The sequence below is a fragment of the Arachis hypogaea genome, chromosome 16 (genome assembly GCF_003086295.3).
Source record: "Arachis hypogaea cultivar Tifrunner chromosome 16, arahy.Tifrunner.gnm2.J5K5, whole genome shotgun sequence".
NCBI lineage: Eukaryota > Viridiplantae > Streptophyta > Magnoliopsida > Fabales > Fabaceae > Arachis > Arachis hypogaea.
The window spans coordinates 18,265,844-18,283,422 of record NC_092051.1 but is presented as its reverse complement, the minus strand read 5'-3'; the positions used below and the strand labels follow the sequence as shown (position 1 = coordinate 18,283,422).

Below are 17,579 nucleotides of genomic sequence, written 5' to 3'. Positions count from 1 at the left end.
CTATGTAGTTCCACCATAAAGTCAAAATTAGATAATTAACGAAATGTCCTATATGACAGCAGTACAAGAACAAGGTCAATAATTTAGAGAACAAGTACAAGTTCCAAAGGCACAAAATCCACCGTAGATGAATCAATACATTTATTTCTCATTCTCCTTAGTTTTATAGAAAATATTTCATTTAAATTGTAAGAAAAATGATAGATAAATATATTGATAAATTCACGGTTGATTTTGTGGCTTTGGAGCTTGTACTTGTTCTCCAAATTATTGAATTTGTTCTTGTATTGCTGTCGTATAGGACATTCCATTAATTATTTAACTGGACTACATTGAAGCTAAATGAAATTTTTTGGATTCAAATAGAACACTTTAAATCTTAAAGACCAAAATAAGATTACACCCAAACGTAAGAACCAATTTAATACTTTATCTAAATTTTAATATTTAAGTAAAAAAGATAATTTTAAAACTTAATTTTAAGACTTAGAGACGATTTTAGATGTAAAAAAAAGTTAGAGATGAAAAAAGTTTTCAACTCTACCTTCAGCACCAAAATCATTCTTCACCCAAATAAATATATGCTAAAAATAGTACGTTAAACTTTTCTGTATACAATAAATTTTCCAAACAAAAGAAGCAACTGGCATTTCAGTTGAGGGTTCAACTACTCTTCTTTGCATGCTAACTAAGCAGATCAAATAATATATCAAAATAACTCAACTCACCAACTTTGTACTTCCATCTTGCAAGAACTACTCATCAAGCTGAGATGGGAAGCCTCTCGGTACTACTATCTTTCGTTCAATAATATCATTCTTTTGCGTGTTTAATTAGTAGCTAGATGCCATTGTTCAAGTTATCATGATGCATGTGCAAAGTATTTTCATATTCATATATGTTAGGTTGACACATCCAATTTACAAAAGGGTAGTGGATTTGGAAAGAGTAGTAGTAATGCTACACTTGTTTGCACTCCTGTTCTTGGAACCACCGTTAATCAGATGTTGGTTGATATGGCAAGAGCCAAGGAAATTGGTGCTGATCTTGTTGAGATTCGCCTTGATTATTTGACAAACTTCAACCCAAGATTCCATCTCCAAACCCTCATCAAGCAGTGTCCTTTGCCCACTATTGTCACCTATAGGTACACACTCAAACTCAATTTGCATAATCCAAGATTTGATTCCTTACATGTTCTTTAAATAAGAATTTCAATTTTTTGTGATTTAAATGATTTTAGTTATGGTGCTCATTTTTCAGACCGAAATGGGAAGGCGGTCGATACGAAGGAGATGAGAACAGAAGACAGGATGCTCTTAGCTTAGCAATGGAATTAGGGGCTGATTACATTGATGTTGAACTTCAGGTACCTACTTTTTTATTTAATAAGGTTCTCTTGGTATCTATAGTTTCATCAAATTTTTAAATAGGTCTCTATATTTTTTTCTTTTCAATTAGACTTTTACACTAGAAATGACCTAATTATAAAATTAAAAACAGTGTAGGGACCTAATTGAAAGGAAAAAAAAGTATAGAGACTTAATTATAAATTCAGTAAAACTATAGGGACCAACAGAATAATTAAACGTTTAGTAAATAATAAGACATGCATGAGATTTTTAATTTTAGACAATAAAGGGCACTTTAGTACACAAGCATCCGGCGTTAATGCAGATCCAAGAAAGGGCCACACCTTTTTGTAATGTAGACAACCTAACTTGATAATTGAATAGGTTGCTAATTCTATGACTTGTTGCAAGTTTTAATTTGTTAATGATTCCAACCTTTGTATACAGGTTGCTCATGAGTTCAACAGTTCCATACATGGAAAGAAGCCTGATAATTTCAAAGTCATAGTTTCTTCACACAACTTCCATGACACTCCATCCTCTGAGGCAATTGCCAATCTCATAGCAAGAATACAATCCACCGGAGCCGACATTGCAAAGATAGTGACCACTGCATCAGACATTACTGATTGCGCCCGAATTTTCCAAATCACTGTCCATTCCCAAGTAAGTCATGCATAATTGCAATCCATGTGTAGCAAGTAGGAACTAATTTGATTGACCATATTATATATACCATGAAAAAAAATGCCAGATCCCAACCATAGGAATCGCACTAGGCGAAAGGGGATTGCTTTCGCGATTACTTAGCCCGAAGTTTGGTGGTTATCTCACCTATGGTGCACTAGATGCAGATACTGTCTCGGCTCCGGGACAAACCACAGTAAAGGATTTGCTAGAATTGTACAATTTCAGGCTTATAAAACCAGATACTAAAGTGTATGGAATTATAGGAAAGCCGGTTGGACATAGCAAGAGTCCTCTTTTGTTCAATGCAGCCTTCAAATCAGTAGGGCTGAATGCAGTTTATATGCACTTCTTGGTGGATGATGTTGAAAAGTTTTTCAATACTTACTCATCCCCTGACTTTGCCTCTGGATGCAGGTTCTCTTTCTCTTCGATTCGGTTCAAGTTTTTCAATGTCTATACATGTAGTTGATATGTTGAATTGGTTACTTATACAATGCAGTTGCACAATTCCTCATAAAGAGGCTGCACTTAAATGCATGGATGAGGTTGATCATATTGCCAAGGTACTAATCAATGTTCTCTAAAACAAGCAAGTGCAGCATAGTTCTTACTAGACTTTACATGATCATGCAAATGGTTCTTTCAATTCTTACAGAAAATAGGAGCTATCAATAACATTGTTAGAAGGCCTGATGGGAAGTTAATAGCTTTTAATACTGATTACATCGGCGCTATTACCGCTATTGAGGATGGATTACGAGGTTCTTGATTGGAGATTCCCCAACTAATGCAAAATCAGGTTAATAATATTTCTCAAATTATGGTTTATTAGATTCTTGTTTCTTTGATGACAGCCTTGGAGGGTGCAAAACCGGCACCCGGATCGCCCTTGTCTGGGAAGCTGTTTGTTGTTCTGGGAGCAGGTGGCGCCGGGAAATCACTTGCATATGGTGCTTCACAGAAAGGGGCAAGAGTTGTGGTAGCTAACCGCACATTTGGTATGACAATATGGATCTTGCAGTGGTATTCAGATAAATGCTTCCTTAAAACTATTCCATCCATCTTAGAAAAGTTATGTTCAAATTAAAAGCTATTTCGAAATTGAGGGAGTAGTATAGAGACTTTTAAACAATTTCTGTTGTCTATTTATTACAGAACGCGCTAAAGAATTGGCTAACAAAGTTGGAGGAAAATCTCTGCCATTGTGTGAAGTGGAAAATTTCCATCCAGAAGAAGGGATGGTACTTGCAAATACAACTTCTGTGGGAATGAAGCCTAACATGGATCAAACTCCAATACCTAAGGTTTGTTCCTTCACCCATTTGTATTAACTATTATTCATCATCAAATACAACTCATGAATTAAGAATTATCACAATAACCAGATATACTCGACATTACTATACTTAGTAGTTAGCAGTTAACGAAACCTTTCACTTCACAAGAATCTTTCAAAAACTGATCAACTAATATTATCTATCAATCCGAATAGTTTGTTATTAATTTGCCAAATATATCACTATTGTATACTCTTTCATACGTATGGCGCAACACCCAATCTTGGGGTTTTTTTAAATTCCCAATATCTTATTCTTTTTAATAATAAATAAAAAAATCACAAGCTCTGCAAGCTTGCTGAGGAACTCAATGATTAAACATATATGCAGCATGCTTTGGAGCATTATTGTTTGGTGTTTGATGCAATCTACACACCAAAAGACACCAGGCTCTTGCGTGAGGCAAAAGAAGCCGGAGCTGCCATTGTGTATGGGAAAGAGATGTTGATCCACCAAGGCTTTGAACAGTACAAAAACTTCACTGGCTTACCTGGTAATTATAATTAACATGAATTTAAATTCCCATTGATGAACAAATAATTTGAAGAACATAGCTGACATTATTTTTCTTTTCTTTTCTCAATTTCAGCACCGGAAGAGTTGTTTAGACAACTTATGGAGAAACATGCATGATTTGGAATTTGTGGGCACTATTTGCATTTTGTAGCAGTGAATCAAGACTTAGCTTGTTGGCGGAAAATGAATGAATAATGGTTATGGGTGCTATGTTACAGTGTTTTAAGAACTTTTACCATCCTCAACTTATTTAAGCTCCTTTTAGTCTGCAAGTTGCAACATTAAAAATTAGCTATCAAAATCAATTATCAGTCTATAATACACATTAAAACTTAGTACTACATATATTTATATACAAATATATTAATGATTTTTGGTAGCTAATTTTAACATACATTTGATACTTTTAAAAGGGTTATGTTACACATACAAATATTTTTGTAGTCAAATCCAACCAAGTTACCACAAGTCCAATACAAAAAAAATACGCGCCCATGCATCACCATTTTTTTTCGTGCTTTTTTTTCAGCACAGAAATTTTTATTGGAGGACATAGAAACTTGGTGACATAGTACAAAAATTTTTACACATAACATGAATTTTTACATATAGCAAAATTTATCGATATAGTATATAAAAATTTTATACATAGCAAAAAACTTTTTATCCATAGTACAGAAATTTTTGCAGATAGCATATAAATTTTTGCTGCGAATATATTTTGTTCGTTGGATGAGTCAATTGTGGTCCTTCAAAAATTTTGTACTGTATGTATTTTATTGTGCTGGGTATTAATATTTTGAACATGTAATTCTTTAAAAATCTGTGTTGTGCATCAAATTTTCTAAATTGTGTACCAAATCTTCTGTGTTATATACCAAAATTTGTGTTGTGCATATTTTGTTGGTTAGGTGTTAATATTCTAAGCATGTAGTCTTTAAAAATTGGTGCTATATACCAAAATTTGTCTTGTGCATCAAAATTTATGTGCTCTAATTTTCTGAACATATATGAGAGAAGAAGAAGATGAAAAAGACAATGACAATAATAATGATAATGAAGGATGATGAAAAGATAAAAAAATGAGGAGAAGAAATTAAATAAGTGAAGAAGACGATGACGATGACGAAGAAAAAGATGACAACAACGAGACAATGACCACATTAAAAAAATGCGTGGGCATCTGACTTAGTTGAAAAAAATTACTTCACTGTGTAGTTTTATTATGTTTATTCTAATATATATATTATCAAGATATTGAGGTACTAATAAAAGTTACAAATTCAACCATTATTACCTATTCACTTTTATCACTTTATTAATTTTCTCTATTCAGATGATCTAAATTTTTTTTATGTACACTATTTTATTCTTATTATTGTTGACCTGTATCGAATCGACTAATTTAATCAGGTTAATCAAAAATTTGTTACTAGACTAGTTCGGTTTAAGTAAAAAATTAGTTGGAAACGAATCAATTAAATAATTGAAAAAATTAGATAAAAAATCGATTAATTAATTGAATTAGTTTAATTTTTTAGCAATTATCTAGTTTAAAATAATAAAATATAAAAAAATATATATTATATACATAAATGTATTATTCTATTAAATTTCAATTAAATATTTAAATTTGTAACTTTATCGATTTAATAAGTTGTTCGGTTTTCAGAACCTGTGTGTTCTTTTTCTTAGTCTTGGTCTCCAGGATAAATAATGACACTTTGTAAGGTTGTATAGGGTCGTATCTTGTGAACAAATTAAAGCAAATTTCCATGGAGACCCAAGGAAGGGGGTCAGCCTAGTAGTTTCATGATAAACATTAATAAGTCTACGCGACAAAAAGAAAAAAATAACGTTAAAGAATCAATTTTATTCGATTAATATTAGTTAATTATTTTAAAGATTTAATTAATATGTGTTTTAATGGATAATGATACATAATAAGATTATTAATAATAGAAAAACTTTAAATTTTTTTAATAAATACAAAATAAATATATTTATTTTAAATTTTAAATTATAAATCTAACTTAAAAAATAAAAATTGACTAATATTAAATAATTAAAAATTAATTTTTTATATTTTTTTTTCTATTATATTAGTCGCCAACTATTTTCCACATCTTTGCTGGTAAACAACGAAGCATAGCAGCCCTCTCTCGCTCAGTGCCCCGCCTGCCTTTGCCTTGCAATTACACAGAAAATCTATTTCCGTTGACTACCTGCTGGCTTCTCCATTTTTTTTTTACTAAAAATACAGAGACTCGAACTTACAATCTCTAAATAAATATAAAAAGACTATGTCATTTAAGTTATAACACGCTGGTCGGCTAGCTTCTCCTTATATTTACATGATATTTTTTATTTATAAAATGTATATTTTCATGTTTTGTATAATTAAAATAATATAGTATAGTTTAATCTATTTGACTAATGTATCTAACAATAATTATTATAAGTAAATACAAATTATTGATAACTATTTGTTTAATTCAAATAATAATAATATAAAATATATTTATTTATTCGACACACATGTGTTTTATGTTTAATTATATTTTAATAAAAAAATCTCTTATTTTTTTTAAACATATTTTAATTTTAATACATCTAAATATTATTACATGTATCCAATCTTATGTTTATTATGTATTCTTTAAATGAATTTAAAAAATATATTATTATTTATTAAAACAAAAATATTATTTTAAACATTTTATATAATAAAAATTAAAAATAATTAAAATATTAATTTATATTTTAATATCAATAAAATATTATTACAATATATTTTTTATATATATATTCGTATTTTATAAAAGATTAAAATTCATATATCTGTATATTATTTGTTATATTGTGTTTCTTATGTGTATTAGTGATCCTATTTCATAGTAATTGTACATTATTTACCCGGTCAAATAAACCATGCATCATAATGGCAGATTAACTTCTGCTCAAGGATTATACAAATGAAAATATTTTATAGAAAATATAAAACTTTTTTATATAAATTTTATTGGATTAATAATTAAATTTGATTCTCTAAAATTATTTATTTTTTAAATTAATCTCTAAAAAATGAAATTAGTCATATTAGCTGCAAATTAAATTGTTCTTTCTATTAATTAAATCATGTTAAATATAATGATATGATAGATTAATGATATGTGTCAAGACGCTTAATATGATATGTCATCATTAAATTAAGAGATCGAAAAAAATAATTTAATGTACATGTCATTTTAGGAATTAATATGTTTACTTTAATTTTTTATAGATGAATTTAAAAAATAAATCAATTGGTGATCATTTAAAAACGAATTTGATTATTAACCCATTTTAATTTGATGTATTGAATAAGACAATTTTATAGTACTTATGAGTTGTCTAAATTTTACTTAACTTATTTTTTATAATAATTTTTAATTTTTTTAAAATTATTTATTTTTATATCTTTTAAATTAAATATTAATTTTAAATGTCACCTTTTAGATAGCATAGCATTTATCATTGAATAAATTATATCCTACGTGATAAAGCCTTGACGTGGGAGTCATGACATACGCTTACAATATGCTTTTTAACCTGATATCTATATAATAATTTATAAATTCTATATTCAAATCTTATCATGCTAAATTGCTAATGTAACCAAAAAAAGGAAAAAAAAATAATAGTCATAAGGATACACACGACTATTATTTAAGAGTCATTCAAATAACGCGTTTTGTTTCAGTTATAAAAGAAAAGGAAGTAGCAATTAAAACGACTCAAAGAGCAGCATTGTGGTTCGAATAATCGCAATCAAAACGCGTCACTGTCAGGGTTACTGTTACATTGATCGATCGGCATTGAGTGGAGTGTGATGGGAGGGTGCTTTTCTGATTTGGAAGGGGGAAAGCAAGCAGTGGGAGTAGGGTTTCGTTCACATCAGAATCAAAATCAAAATCAAAATCCATATCCAAACCAGCAGCATCAAGGTGATAACAATAATGGAGCCCACAACGACGCCGTTGATTTCTTCTTTAAAACCAAAGGGTTTCAGCCAATGTTCACTCAGGTTGAGGTATTGCCACCACGCTCTCTGTCTTCTACCATAACTCCATAAGCTCTATCTTTTTTTAAGTAATATTCTAAATTTCAAAGAATTTTTAGTAGAATAATTTAGGACTTGTTTGAGTAATTTATAAGAAAAAATCTTTTTTTGAGTTATCTTATTTTAAAAGATATTATGAAGAAGTAAAAGTAATTTTATGTTTGAATATCTCATGAAAAATAATCTTTTTATTTATCAATTATGTTTGGGTATAACAATATAAAAATATTTTTTGTTTATTTATTACATAAAAAATATCTTTTTTTTAAAGAAAAAATATCTTTTAAAAAAAAATGTAAATTACAGTTTCTCTAAAAAAAATTTTTTTTTAACAAAATAATTACGTCCAAACAAGTACTTAATCCTAATTAATTCATAATTTTTTTTATTTTGTTATAAATATCAATCGCGTCAAATTTTAATAAAAAAAATAGATAAATCAATAGCTATAGTTATTTAAAAAAAAATAACAATTTCTAAAAAATTAAATTTTTAAATGTCTTTTTGTATAGACAAATAATTTGATGGGGAACAGATTTGTTTAACGAAGTAAAAGTAAAAAACAAATACTAAATTGGTATCCAAAAGATTAAGTACTAATTTATTATTCATAGAATGTTTTTTAAAAAGATTTTAAAATTTAACAAAAATACGCAAATTAAACACCATGAAGTCACATGAAAGGAAAAACACTTGTATGTGACCTCATATTCTTATGTTTGGGACTTTTAAGTATTTTTATTAAATTTTAAAATTTTTGGGAGATTATTTTATCAATAATAAGAGTAATTACTATTTTCGGATATCAATTTAGTATTTAAAATTAAACTATTTTATTCAGTTTTTTAAAGACTCATTTGAGAAACTACTCTTCTTTTAGTTCCAAATAAAAATTCACCTTCATTTACTTGATTTTTTTATTAAAAGTCTCGTGTTTTTCGATTTGAGTAATAAAAAGAATTGCATTTTGTTATCACGTATTTGAATAATAATTGTTTTTAATTGATAAAATTTTTAAATTTTTTGTGTACTCTCGAGTATTAATTTTTAAATTTAAATTATATATATTTTAAATTTTGTTTGTTGCATAAAAATAAATAAAAATTTAAAATATAATTTAAATATACTCTCATACAATAAATAAAATTTAAATATACTTTAATTTTTTATATATTCCCATATAATAAACAAAATTTAAAATATAATTATATTTAAATTATATTTTAAACTTTTATGTACTCCTATGCAATAAATAAAATTTAAAATATATATAATTTAAAATTAATATTCAAGAGAATACATGAAAAATTTAAAAATTTTGTTTTTTAGAAGCAATAGAATTAATAGTAGAGTTAGAAAACGTGTTTACGTACTTACGTGGTTTCATGTAAACGTATTAATATATTTATGTTTATTTTAAAGGTTTAATTATTTTGTTGGTCCTATAATTTTGCAAAATTTTTAATTAGGTTCCTATATTTTTTTTTTTTTAATTAAGTCCTTGCACCAAAATTTTTTTTAATTGGGTCTCTATACTTTTTTTTTATTTAAGTCCCTATACCAATTCTTTTTTTTAGTTGGGTCCCTATAAAATTAAGTCCATTACTAATAAGAAGGACTTAATTGAAAAAGCCAAACAGCAATAGCTCAAATGGGTCTTCCCATACTCAATTAAGAGGTTGCGGGTTCAAGTCTCCATATCTTCTGTAAAAAAAAAAAAAAAGGACTTAATTGAAAAAAAAATTAATGTAAGGACTCAATTAAAAAGAAAAAAGTACAGGGACCTAATTGAAAATTTCACGAAACTATAGGGACCAATAAAATAATTAAACCTATTTTAAATAGACAATCTATCTCCCTTGTTATTTAAATGTACATAAAAATTTTAGATTAAATTATAATCCAATTTAAGTGATTTAAATTTGAAAAATAAAAGTAATTGTTTGGGCATTATTAGGAGAGGTTGACGGAGATAGTAGGAAGAGAATTGAAACGGATATCTCCCACTGTCTCCCACGTAGATAGTAAAAGATAACGTGAGAGATAAAAAAACGGTTATCTCTTTTTACTATCACCATCAATTCTTTCTAACATTTGGTAAATGGTTATTTTTATTTTTCAAATTTAAATAAATTCAATGTACCATTTACATACTAAAAATTTAGATTATTGATATTATTAATATTTTTATTATTTTTAAATTTTTTTTTTTAAAATATATGTACTGTACACTATAAACGAGATATAAATAGTTATATACACGTTAACTTTTATTTAAATGTACATACAAATTTTAGATTAAATTATAATTCAATTTAAGTGATTTAAATTTGAAAAATAAAAGTAATGTTGATGGAGATAGTGGGAAGAGAATTGAAACGGCTATCTCCCACTATCTCCCACGTAGATAGTGGAAGATAACGTGAGAGATAAAAAAACGGTTATCTCTTTCCACTATCTCCATCAATCCCTTCTAACATTTGACAAACGGTTATTTTTATTTTTCAAATTTAAATCAATTCAATGTACCATTTTTTTTTTACCAAATATAGGAGACTCGAACCCGCAACCTCTTAATTGAGTATTGGGAGACTATGCCATTTGAGCTATTACTCATTGGCTTCAATGTACCATTTACATACTAAAAATTTAGATTATTGATATTATTAATATTTTTATTATTTTCAATTTTTTTTTTAAATACATGTACTGTAAACGAGATATAAATAATCATATACACGTTAATATTTTTTACAACGAAATACATACAAAATTATGTCGTTTATAAAAGAAGTATTTATTTTAGTAAATATTTTTTAAATTATTTATTTTCGTAATTATGATAATTAATTTATTTATTGAAATAAAAAACCGTGCTTTTAACGGCTTGATGCAAATTTAATTCTACTGGGCTTTCATTATTAATGGAATATTTTTAGTTTGAATAATAATTACTTTTGTATTGTAAGATTAAACTCTTCTAGAATGAAGAGACTGGAAAAAAAATAAATATCTAATCGCTTTTAAATTAAAATAATAAAATTTATTTATAATAAAATTATAAATTTAATGATGTTTAATTTTTTATTTTATTATTTTATTACTTTATTAATCTCTTAATTTTTTTAGTAAATTCTATAGTAAACTAAGCTAATCCATGATGAGTAGAGTTCAATCATAATTTAATAGTAGTGAGATATAAATAGGTTATGTTATATAATTAAAAAAGTGATTATTCATATTCATATGAAAATTGTGATTGTGTTATGATAATATCTAACATGTAAAAAAATATTATATATTAAATAATTTAATTAAATATCTCAAATTATCTAATAATTCTCTATTATTATCTTTATAGAATATATCTTTATTTGAATTAATAGATAAAAAAAATTATAAATTAAGAATCAGTACAAAGAAAATAGAGATGTTACTCGAATATTTTCGTTATAAAAATTAATTTGAGAGAACTAAAACATTCATTAAAAAATTTCAATCAATAAAAAAATTATTTACGTCTTTTCTGCTGCTTGTATACCTTTACTATATTAAAAAGAGATAAAATTATCAAAATAATAAGTCAAAAAAGCATCAATACGTGCATTCAATCCTTAAATTTAATTTAATTTTCTTAACTTATATTTCAACTCACATAAAAAAGATAAATTATGTGGAGAAAATAAAGCATACAAATAGCTTAGTATTTTTTTTTTTTTGCCTTTAGTTTCTTTTTCATTTCTGTCTTATACATTTTTTTTTATTTTCTTCACACAAAAACTTTTTATAAAAGAGAAGTGTTAAGGCCAGCAACTTTTGTGATTTATAGTCATCAAATAGCTATCAATGATATTTTTAATGGTGTGTGATTATTCATTTTTCTTTTGCTAGTTACATGCTGACCAAAATATAATAAAATTACTGGCAGTAAACTTTTCCTTTTATAAAATTATCCGTTGAGTAAGGTACCAAGGTTACATCAAACTTTGAGAATGGTAGATTGATTATCTTCCTTATAGATTACAATGGTCAATGCCTCAATGGTTATATCTTCAAAAATTCATTTTCCTTTTGTTAAAAACAAAGTCAAGAATATAAAAGTGGAAAATAAAAATCAATGTTAAATATGGATAGTTATTAGAAAATATTAAAAGTAAATGTTTAACAACTTGAAGATCATCAATGAGCTTTTATCTTCAGATTTCCCTGACAATATTACCCTTTATTCTTGAAGCTGATGACTAACTACTAGTATTCATTCATATAGAAGAGTAGCATAGCATATTCCAGGAGTTCAATTCTGCTTGTGAGCAATTTCATCGGAATTTTGGACAAGCTGATGAAAAAATTGACACATGTTTTTTATTGGCTTGTCAAAATTTTTGCAATATTCTGGTGTTATTTTCACCATTTTGATTAAGCATGTTTAGTATTTTATGTGTTTTTCAATTTATTTGTTATTTCTTTAAGTTTATTTGTGTGCGCTGCATTATTTTTTCCATATAAACTGCTCATTATGGTTGAAACTTGAAACAGCTATAAGCCGAACTAATATCTATGCTCTTCTAATCACTTTTTGCAGTTATCTTTTTCAGCATCAAATTTACTTGATCTGGATATTACATCAAAGGTATATTATTTTCAAGATATAAAGATGCATATACTCCTTGATACTTGCAAGTTGTTAATTCATTATTAGTATAGTTTTACTTCAATTCCTTTTTCTTCAAAATTTATTTCAGAGTGATCCCATGGTTGTTGTATATGAAAAGAAACAAAATGGAAAATTGCAAGAACTGGGTCGCACTGAGGTCATCATGAATAACTTGAATCCAGAGTGGATAGAGAAAATTACTGTTGCTTTTCAGTTTGAGATTGTGCAACCACTTGAGTAAGCTATCCCCTTTGATAATTTAATTTCCTATTCCTATTATGAGATTCATTGTGTTCACATACACATTCTTTATTGTTTGAGTAACTTAACTTGGAACTACTTGTCATTTGGCCCCTCTTCCAGATTTCATGTGTACGATGTTGATTCAAAATATCATGGTATTACCACTAAGGTTTGTAAAAATTAGACAATAAGAACTATATACCTTTTTAACATTTTATGCTTAATTGAACCATTAATTCTCCCCCATATGGTTCCTTAGCTTAGACCAGGATTTTACAGATAATTTTCAATTGGGTTAGACAAGGCGAAATTGTAACCTGCTAAAATTACTGAAGAGGGAAAAAAATTAACAAAAGGGTAATAATCTGTTAGTTGAAAGCATAAGTATGTAATGGTTCCCCATAATCACTTAATCATAAACTCTTAAAATAGTAAATAAGAAAGCAGTACTGTGTAATGTGTACATTCCAACCAAATTTATTATTTGATGGTAAAATTTATATTTTAAAAGTAAGTTTTGTATTCTCTTGTAGACACTAAATCTGAAAGACCAAGATTTTCTTGGGCAAGCCAGTTGCACTTTATCTGAGGTCAGTTTCATTCTACTCATTGACCTCCATTGATGACCAGCATGCTAATTTGGTCTAATATTTGTACTATTTTACTTCTATTTCTTTTCTGTGAAAAACTCTACTTTCAAGTGACTTGGATGCTGCTTTTTATTGACACCGGTGCCTCTTCTTTGTGGTTTCAGATAGTGACTAAACATAGCCGGAGCATAACCTTAAACCTCCAAAACAAAACCAGGCATGGTGGTTCAAGAAACCTAGGGGCACTCACTATTCGTGCTGAGGAGACTGTTGCTTCAAAGATTGCTATTGAGATGATCTTAAGATGTTCACATTTGGATAACAAGGACATTTTCTCAAAATCTGTACATATTCAATCCCCATCTACAACTTCTCTACTTATTATTTGTTTGCATCTGTAAAACTTCTCATATTTGTTTTTCGTTTTCCTTGTAGGATCCCTTCTTAAGAATATCAAGAGTAGTTGAGAGTGGAGGTTCTGTTCCAATTTGCAAGACTGAAGTTATTAACAACAATTTGAATCCAACATGGAGACCAGTCACCCTTAGTTCCCGTCAGTTTGGAAGTAAAGTGGGTTTATCATCTTAAAAAATATGGATTACTAGTTCATTTTGATTACTCACATTAGCATGATATTTATCTAGTTTCGAAATTGTTACTTTTCAGGAAAATCCATTACTCATTGAGTGTTTTGATTTCAATAGCAGTGGTGACCATGTGCTTATTGGGTAGTTATGCAATTATTGTCTATTGCTTTATTTTGTTCATTATTCAAAACTCTTGTAAGCCTTCATTTTTTCATTCATAGATTTTAAGTGTATATATATATATATTGATATCAATTTTTATTGCCTTCAGTAAACTGAGATCATCAATAGCAGACCTAGAAAGGCTTAACAAAGAGAGAACAGGCACAAATTTGTTCATACCATCCACACACCACAGAAAAGAAGAGAAGGTACTTATTGACCATGCAATAATAGAATTACATTTTATGGTCCACTTCTGTGCTTAATCTCATAGTTCTTGGAATTTCTTCTATGCAGATGCTGAAGGGTCAACTTTTTGTGGATCAATATTGTGAAAAGGAGCAATTCAGCTTTATTGATTATGTATCCAGTGGATTTGAACTGAACTTCATGGTTGCTGTGGATTTCACTGGTAAGTAAATATTGTTATCTTGGTGAAGATGATTACTGAAATTACATATTCATCTTATATCATGCTAACTGATTCAAAATTTGTCCAGCTTCAAATGGAAATCCTCGATATTCAGATTCTTTGCATTATATTGATGTCTCGGGTCAGTTAAATTCATATCAAAGGGTAAGCTTGATACTTTGTTCTCAATGAATGATTCTGAACTGCTGTTCTGATCCAGAAATTTTTGGAGCACAATAGAATATGGTCTGCTATTTTGCAATATTGATAGTGATAGTGCTTCAAAACAAAATTCTTGAAAATACAATGATATATGATTGGACTAACTAATATAATAAGGTGACATTATGCTGTATATATAAAAGTCTTGCCTAATCACTAATCAGCATAATAATATTAATCTTTTGCAGGCTATAATGGAGGTTGGGGAGGTTATTCAGTTCTATGACTCTGATAGGAAGTTTCCTGCTTGGGGCTTTGGAGGAAGCACAGCTGGTGTCGTTTCCCACTGTTTTAATCTGAATGGGACTCCGAGAGACTCCGAGGTGAGAAAATTTTTCAATTTTTGAAGATCGTTCTCGAAAAGAAAAATTATTTTTGTTGTATTCACTCTTCCGTTTACACCAAGCCTAAGGGTGAAGAAACCAGACTTGGTGTGCAGGGCGAAGTGAGTACAAATAATACCAACTTGTAATTTATATTTTACGAAACACTGCTTCTAGTATCCAACCTTGAAGAGAAAAAGAATTTAAGAGGTAGGTTTCCATTGTTGTAGGTTGTAGGAGTTGAAGGCATAATGGATGCATATGCAACTGCTCTGCACAATGTCACACTCTCAGGACCCACTTTATTTGGTCCAGTTATCAACACTGCTGCAGAAATGGCTGCCAAGTCCCTTGCATCACATAATGGAACCAAGTATTACGTATTACTTATCATAACGGTGAGAAGATTTCAGCAATTGGGTATAAGTGGTTTTCTTGTTCAAAGAACTTCCTTTTTCGGGTTATGATGAAGGACTAATCAAGTGATGTGCTTGATTTTATAGGATGGAGTTGTTACGGATCTTCAAGAAACAATAAATGCTCTTGTGAAAGCATCTGATCTTCCCCTATCAGTTCTTATAGTTGGAGTTGGAGGTGCTGATTTCACCAACATGGAGGTGATCTACCTTCTAATCCTGTCCAAGAATTTTTCCCAAACTCACTAAATTAACTATTCATAATAGCATTGGAATGCTCTTAACAGTTTCATATAGGTAGAGATAATAACATAACATGTGCTTGTTGGGTTTTGCAGGTGTTGGATGCTGATAATGGCCGTCGGTTAGAGGGTTCTAGTGGTCGTATCGCTACACGAGATATCGTTCAGTTTGTCCCTATGAGAGAAGTCCAAAGTAAGTACAATTGTTCTGTGAAGTTGTTTATAAAGAATTATGTTTGCACTATTATATGCAACATTTCTAGTTAACTTTTTGTACACTGAAGTAGTTCAATCTAGTATGAAGTGTGAACACAAAAAACATTGCTGTTTTGTTTTCATTCCTAAACCTTAGGAAGCTGCTATTTTGACAGGGGGAAGTATCTCAGTGGTGCAAGCTCTATTGGAAGAACTGCCTGGTCAATTTCTGAGTTTCATGCTAAGTAGAGACATTAAGCCACTTACTTCCCAACAAGTTCCTCACTAGTCGATGAATATAGACACCCCCAACGAATTAGCTATCATACTTCTCATTCAAACTGTAAATACAACTTTTTTATTCGTTGTAAAGGATTTATGGTTTTCACTTTTGAGATCTAATATTCCAAATTTACCATGGAATATAGATCTATTTCTTTTTTTTAACCCTCTGAGATCTGTTATTCCAAATTTACCATGGTTAGTAATGGAGAATAAACTGTTGAAAATGGAAGAGTGAAAAGAAAATTTTGTTTTTAGCTTGAGGATGTTATAGAAGTTATATTGTTTGATTATATGAAAAATGATAATATCACTCCACACAACTTTTTTGTATTATATGTATACATAAATTTGAAGAAAAAAGAAATAGTATTATCAAACTTAGTCCTGATTCTAGATATCAAAATTAATTGTCGACTCAAATAGATTCCAAGAGAAAAGACAGATTTATTACTTTTGCCATAATCGGGACTATCAAAATAAAATACTTAAAAATTAAAATTAATTTTGCATAGAATTAGTTTCACAAAAACATAACTACACAAGACACATTGGTGCTTTTTATTTTTAGCGTTGTGGTTCAAACAGTGTTTTTCAACAATGTAGATACTTGGTGTATTTTTTTGTGATTTTTAATTTTTCTTTTAAAAAAAATACAAATTTAGGGATCAGATTTGTCGTTTATACTTTTTTTCACAAAACTAATCCACCAATTTGTTTATCACTTCAAAAAAATTCAATCCATACAAATCTGAGGCTCAGATTTCTTCATGATCCCAAATCAGATCCTAAATTTTATTTCCAAGACAAAATTGAGTTTCTAAGTTGTGAATTCTAATTAAAAAAAATATCTCCATATCTATAAGAAATACATATTTATTAATGAATCCATATTTTTTCTTGGAAACATTAATTAGATAACAAAATTTGAACCCTTCATTTATTAATTAGATAACAAAATTAAATAGGCTCATTCTTAATTGTTCTTTATTAATTGTTCCACACCCTTATAATTCATTAAATTTGAACCATTCATTTATTATATTTTATTTAAATAATTTAAATTTAAAGAGGTAATCTGTTAATTAGGTTAACTATTTTTTTTTAAATTTTAAATATTTTTATAATTTTTAGATATTGGGCTGAAGTCTAAAACAAAAAAAAATAGTATACAAATATTAAAAATAACATGTCTTTACTCTTACCAAAAAAAAGTAACTAGACTTTAAAATTAAAATAAAAATAAATAATACA

The 17,579-nt window shown here is 28.3% G+C and overlaps 2 protein-coding genes across 6 annotated transcripts; both read left to right on the top strand.

The window, feature by feature from the left end:
- The first annotated feature begins 625 nt into the window (after positions 1-625).
- LOC112758723 (bifunctional 3-dehydroquinate dehydratase/shikimate dehydrogenase, chloroplastic) lies at positions 626-4,328 on the top strand. 5 transcript variants are annotated; one of them, XM_072219307.1, is made up of 11 exons: positions 626-787; positions 1,005-1,147; positions 1,264-1,369; positions 1,800-2,018; positions 2,107-2,456; positions 2,542-2,605; positions 2,698-2,803; positions 2,897-3,040; positions 3,198-3,346; positions 3,710-3,872; positions 3,969-4,328. In XM_072219307.1, the coding sequence occupies exons 1-11, from the start codon at positions 773-775 to the stop codon at positions 4,010-4,012; spliced, it is 1,503 nt and encodes a 500-aa protein (XP_072075408.1). In that variant the 5' UTR covers positions 626-772; the 3' UTR covers positions 4,013-4,328. The 5 variants fall into 5 exon arrangements, with proteins under 5 accessions (XP_072075408.1, XP_025663239.1, XP_025663238.1 ...); XM_025807454.3 differs by having other exon boundaries at positions 930-1,147; XM_025807453.3 differs by having other exon boundaries at positions 906-1,147.
- A 3,332-nt stretch (positions 4,329-7,660) lies between these two features.
- Positions 7,661-16,634, top strand: LOC112757097 (protein BONZAI 3-like). The gene is made up of 16 exons (XM_025805697.3): positions 7,661-7,967; positions 12,580-12,627; positions 12,740-12,888; positions 13,015-13,063; positions 13,428-13,484; positions 13,649-13,828; positions 13,920-14,054; positions 14,151-14,212; positions 14,343-14,442; positions 14,531-14,645; positions 14,734-14,810; positions 15,056-15,190; positions 15,421-15,588; positions 15,694-15,807; positions 15,945-16,041; positions 16,220-16,634. Exons 1-16 carry the CDS (start codon positions 7,767-7,769, stop codon positions 16,330-16,332), a joined length of 1,800 nt encoding a protein of 599 aa, XP_025661482.1. The 5' UTR covers positions 7,661-7,766; the 3' UTR covers positions 16,333-16,634.
- Positions 16,635-17,579: the final 945 nt, after the last annotated feature.

Bases quoted from the DNA above. Each gene is read 5' to 3' on its own strand.
- LOC112757097 (XM_025805697.3), top strand. From the start codon at position 7,767: ATGGGAGGGTGCTTTTCTGATTTGGAAGGGGGAAAGCAAGCAGTGGGA. The intron at 12,628-12,739 runs GTATATTATTTT...AATTTATTTCAG, and splicing joins ATCTGGATATTACATCAAAG to AGTGATCCCATGGTTGTTGT. The intron at 15,191-15,420 runs GTGAGAAAATTT...CCATTGTTGTAG, and splicing joins GGACTCCGAGAGACTCCGAG to GTTGTAGGAGTTGAAGGCAT.
- LOC112758723 (XM_025807453.3), top strand. The intron at 1,370-1,799 runs GTACCTACTTTT...CTTTGTATACAG, and splicing joins ACATTGATGTTGAACTTCAG to GTTGCTCATGAGTTCAACAG. The intron at 3,347-3,709 runs GTTTGTTCCTTC...ACATATATGCAG, and splicing joins ATCAAACTCCAATACCTAAG to CATGCTTTGGAGCATTATTG.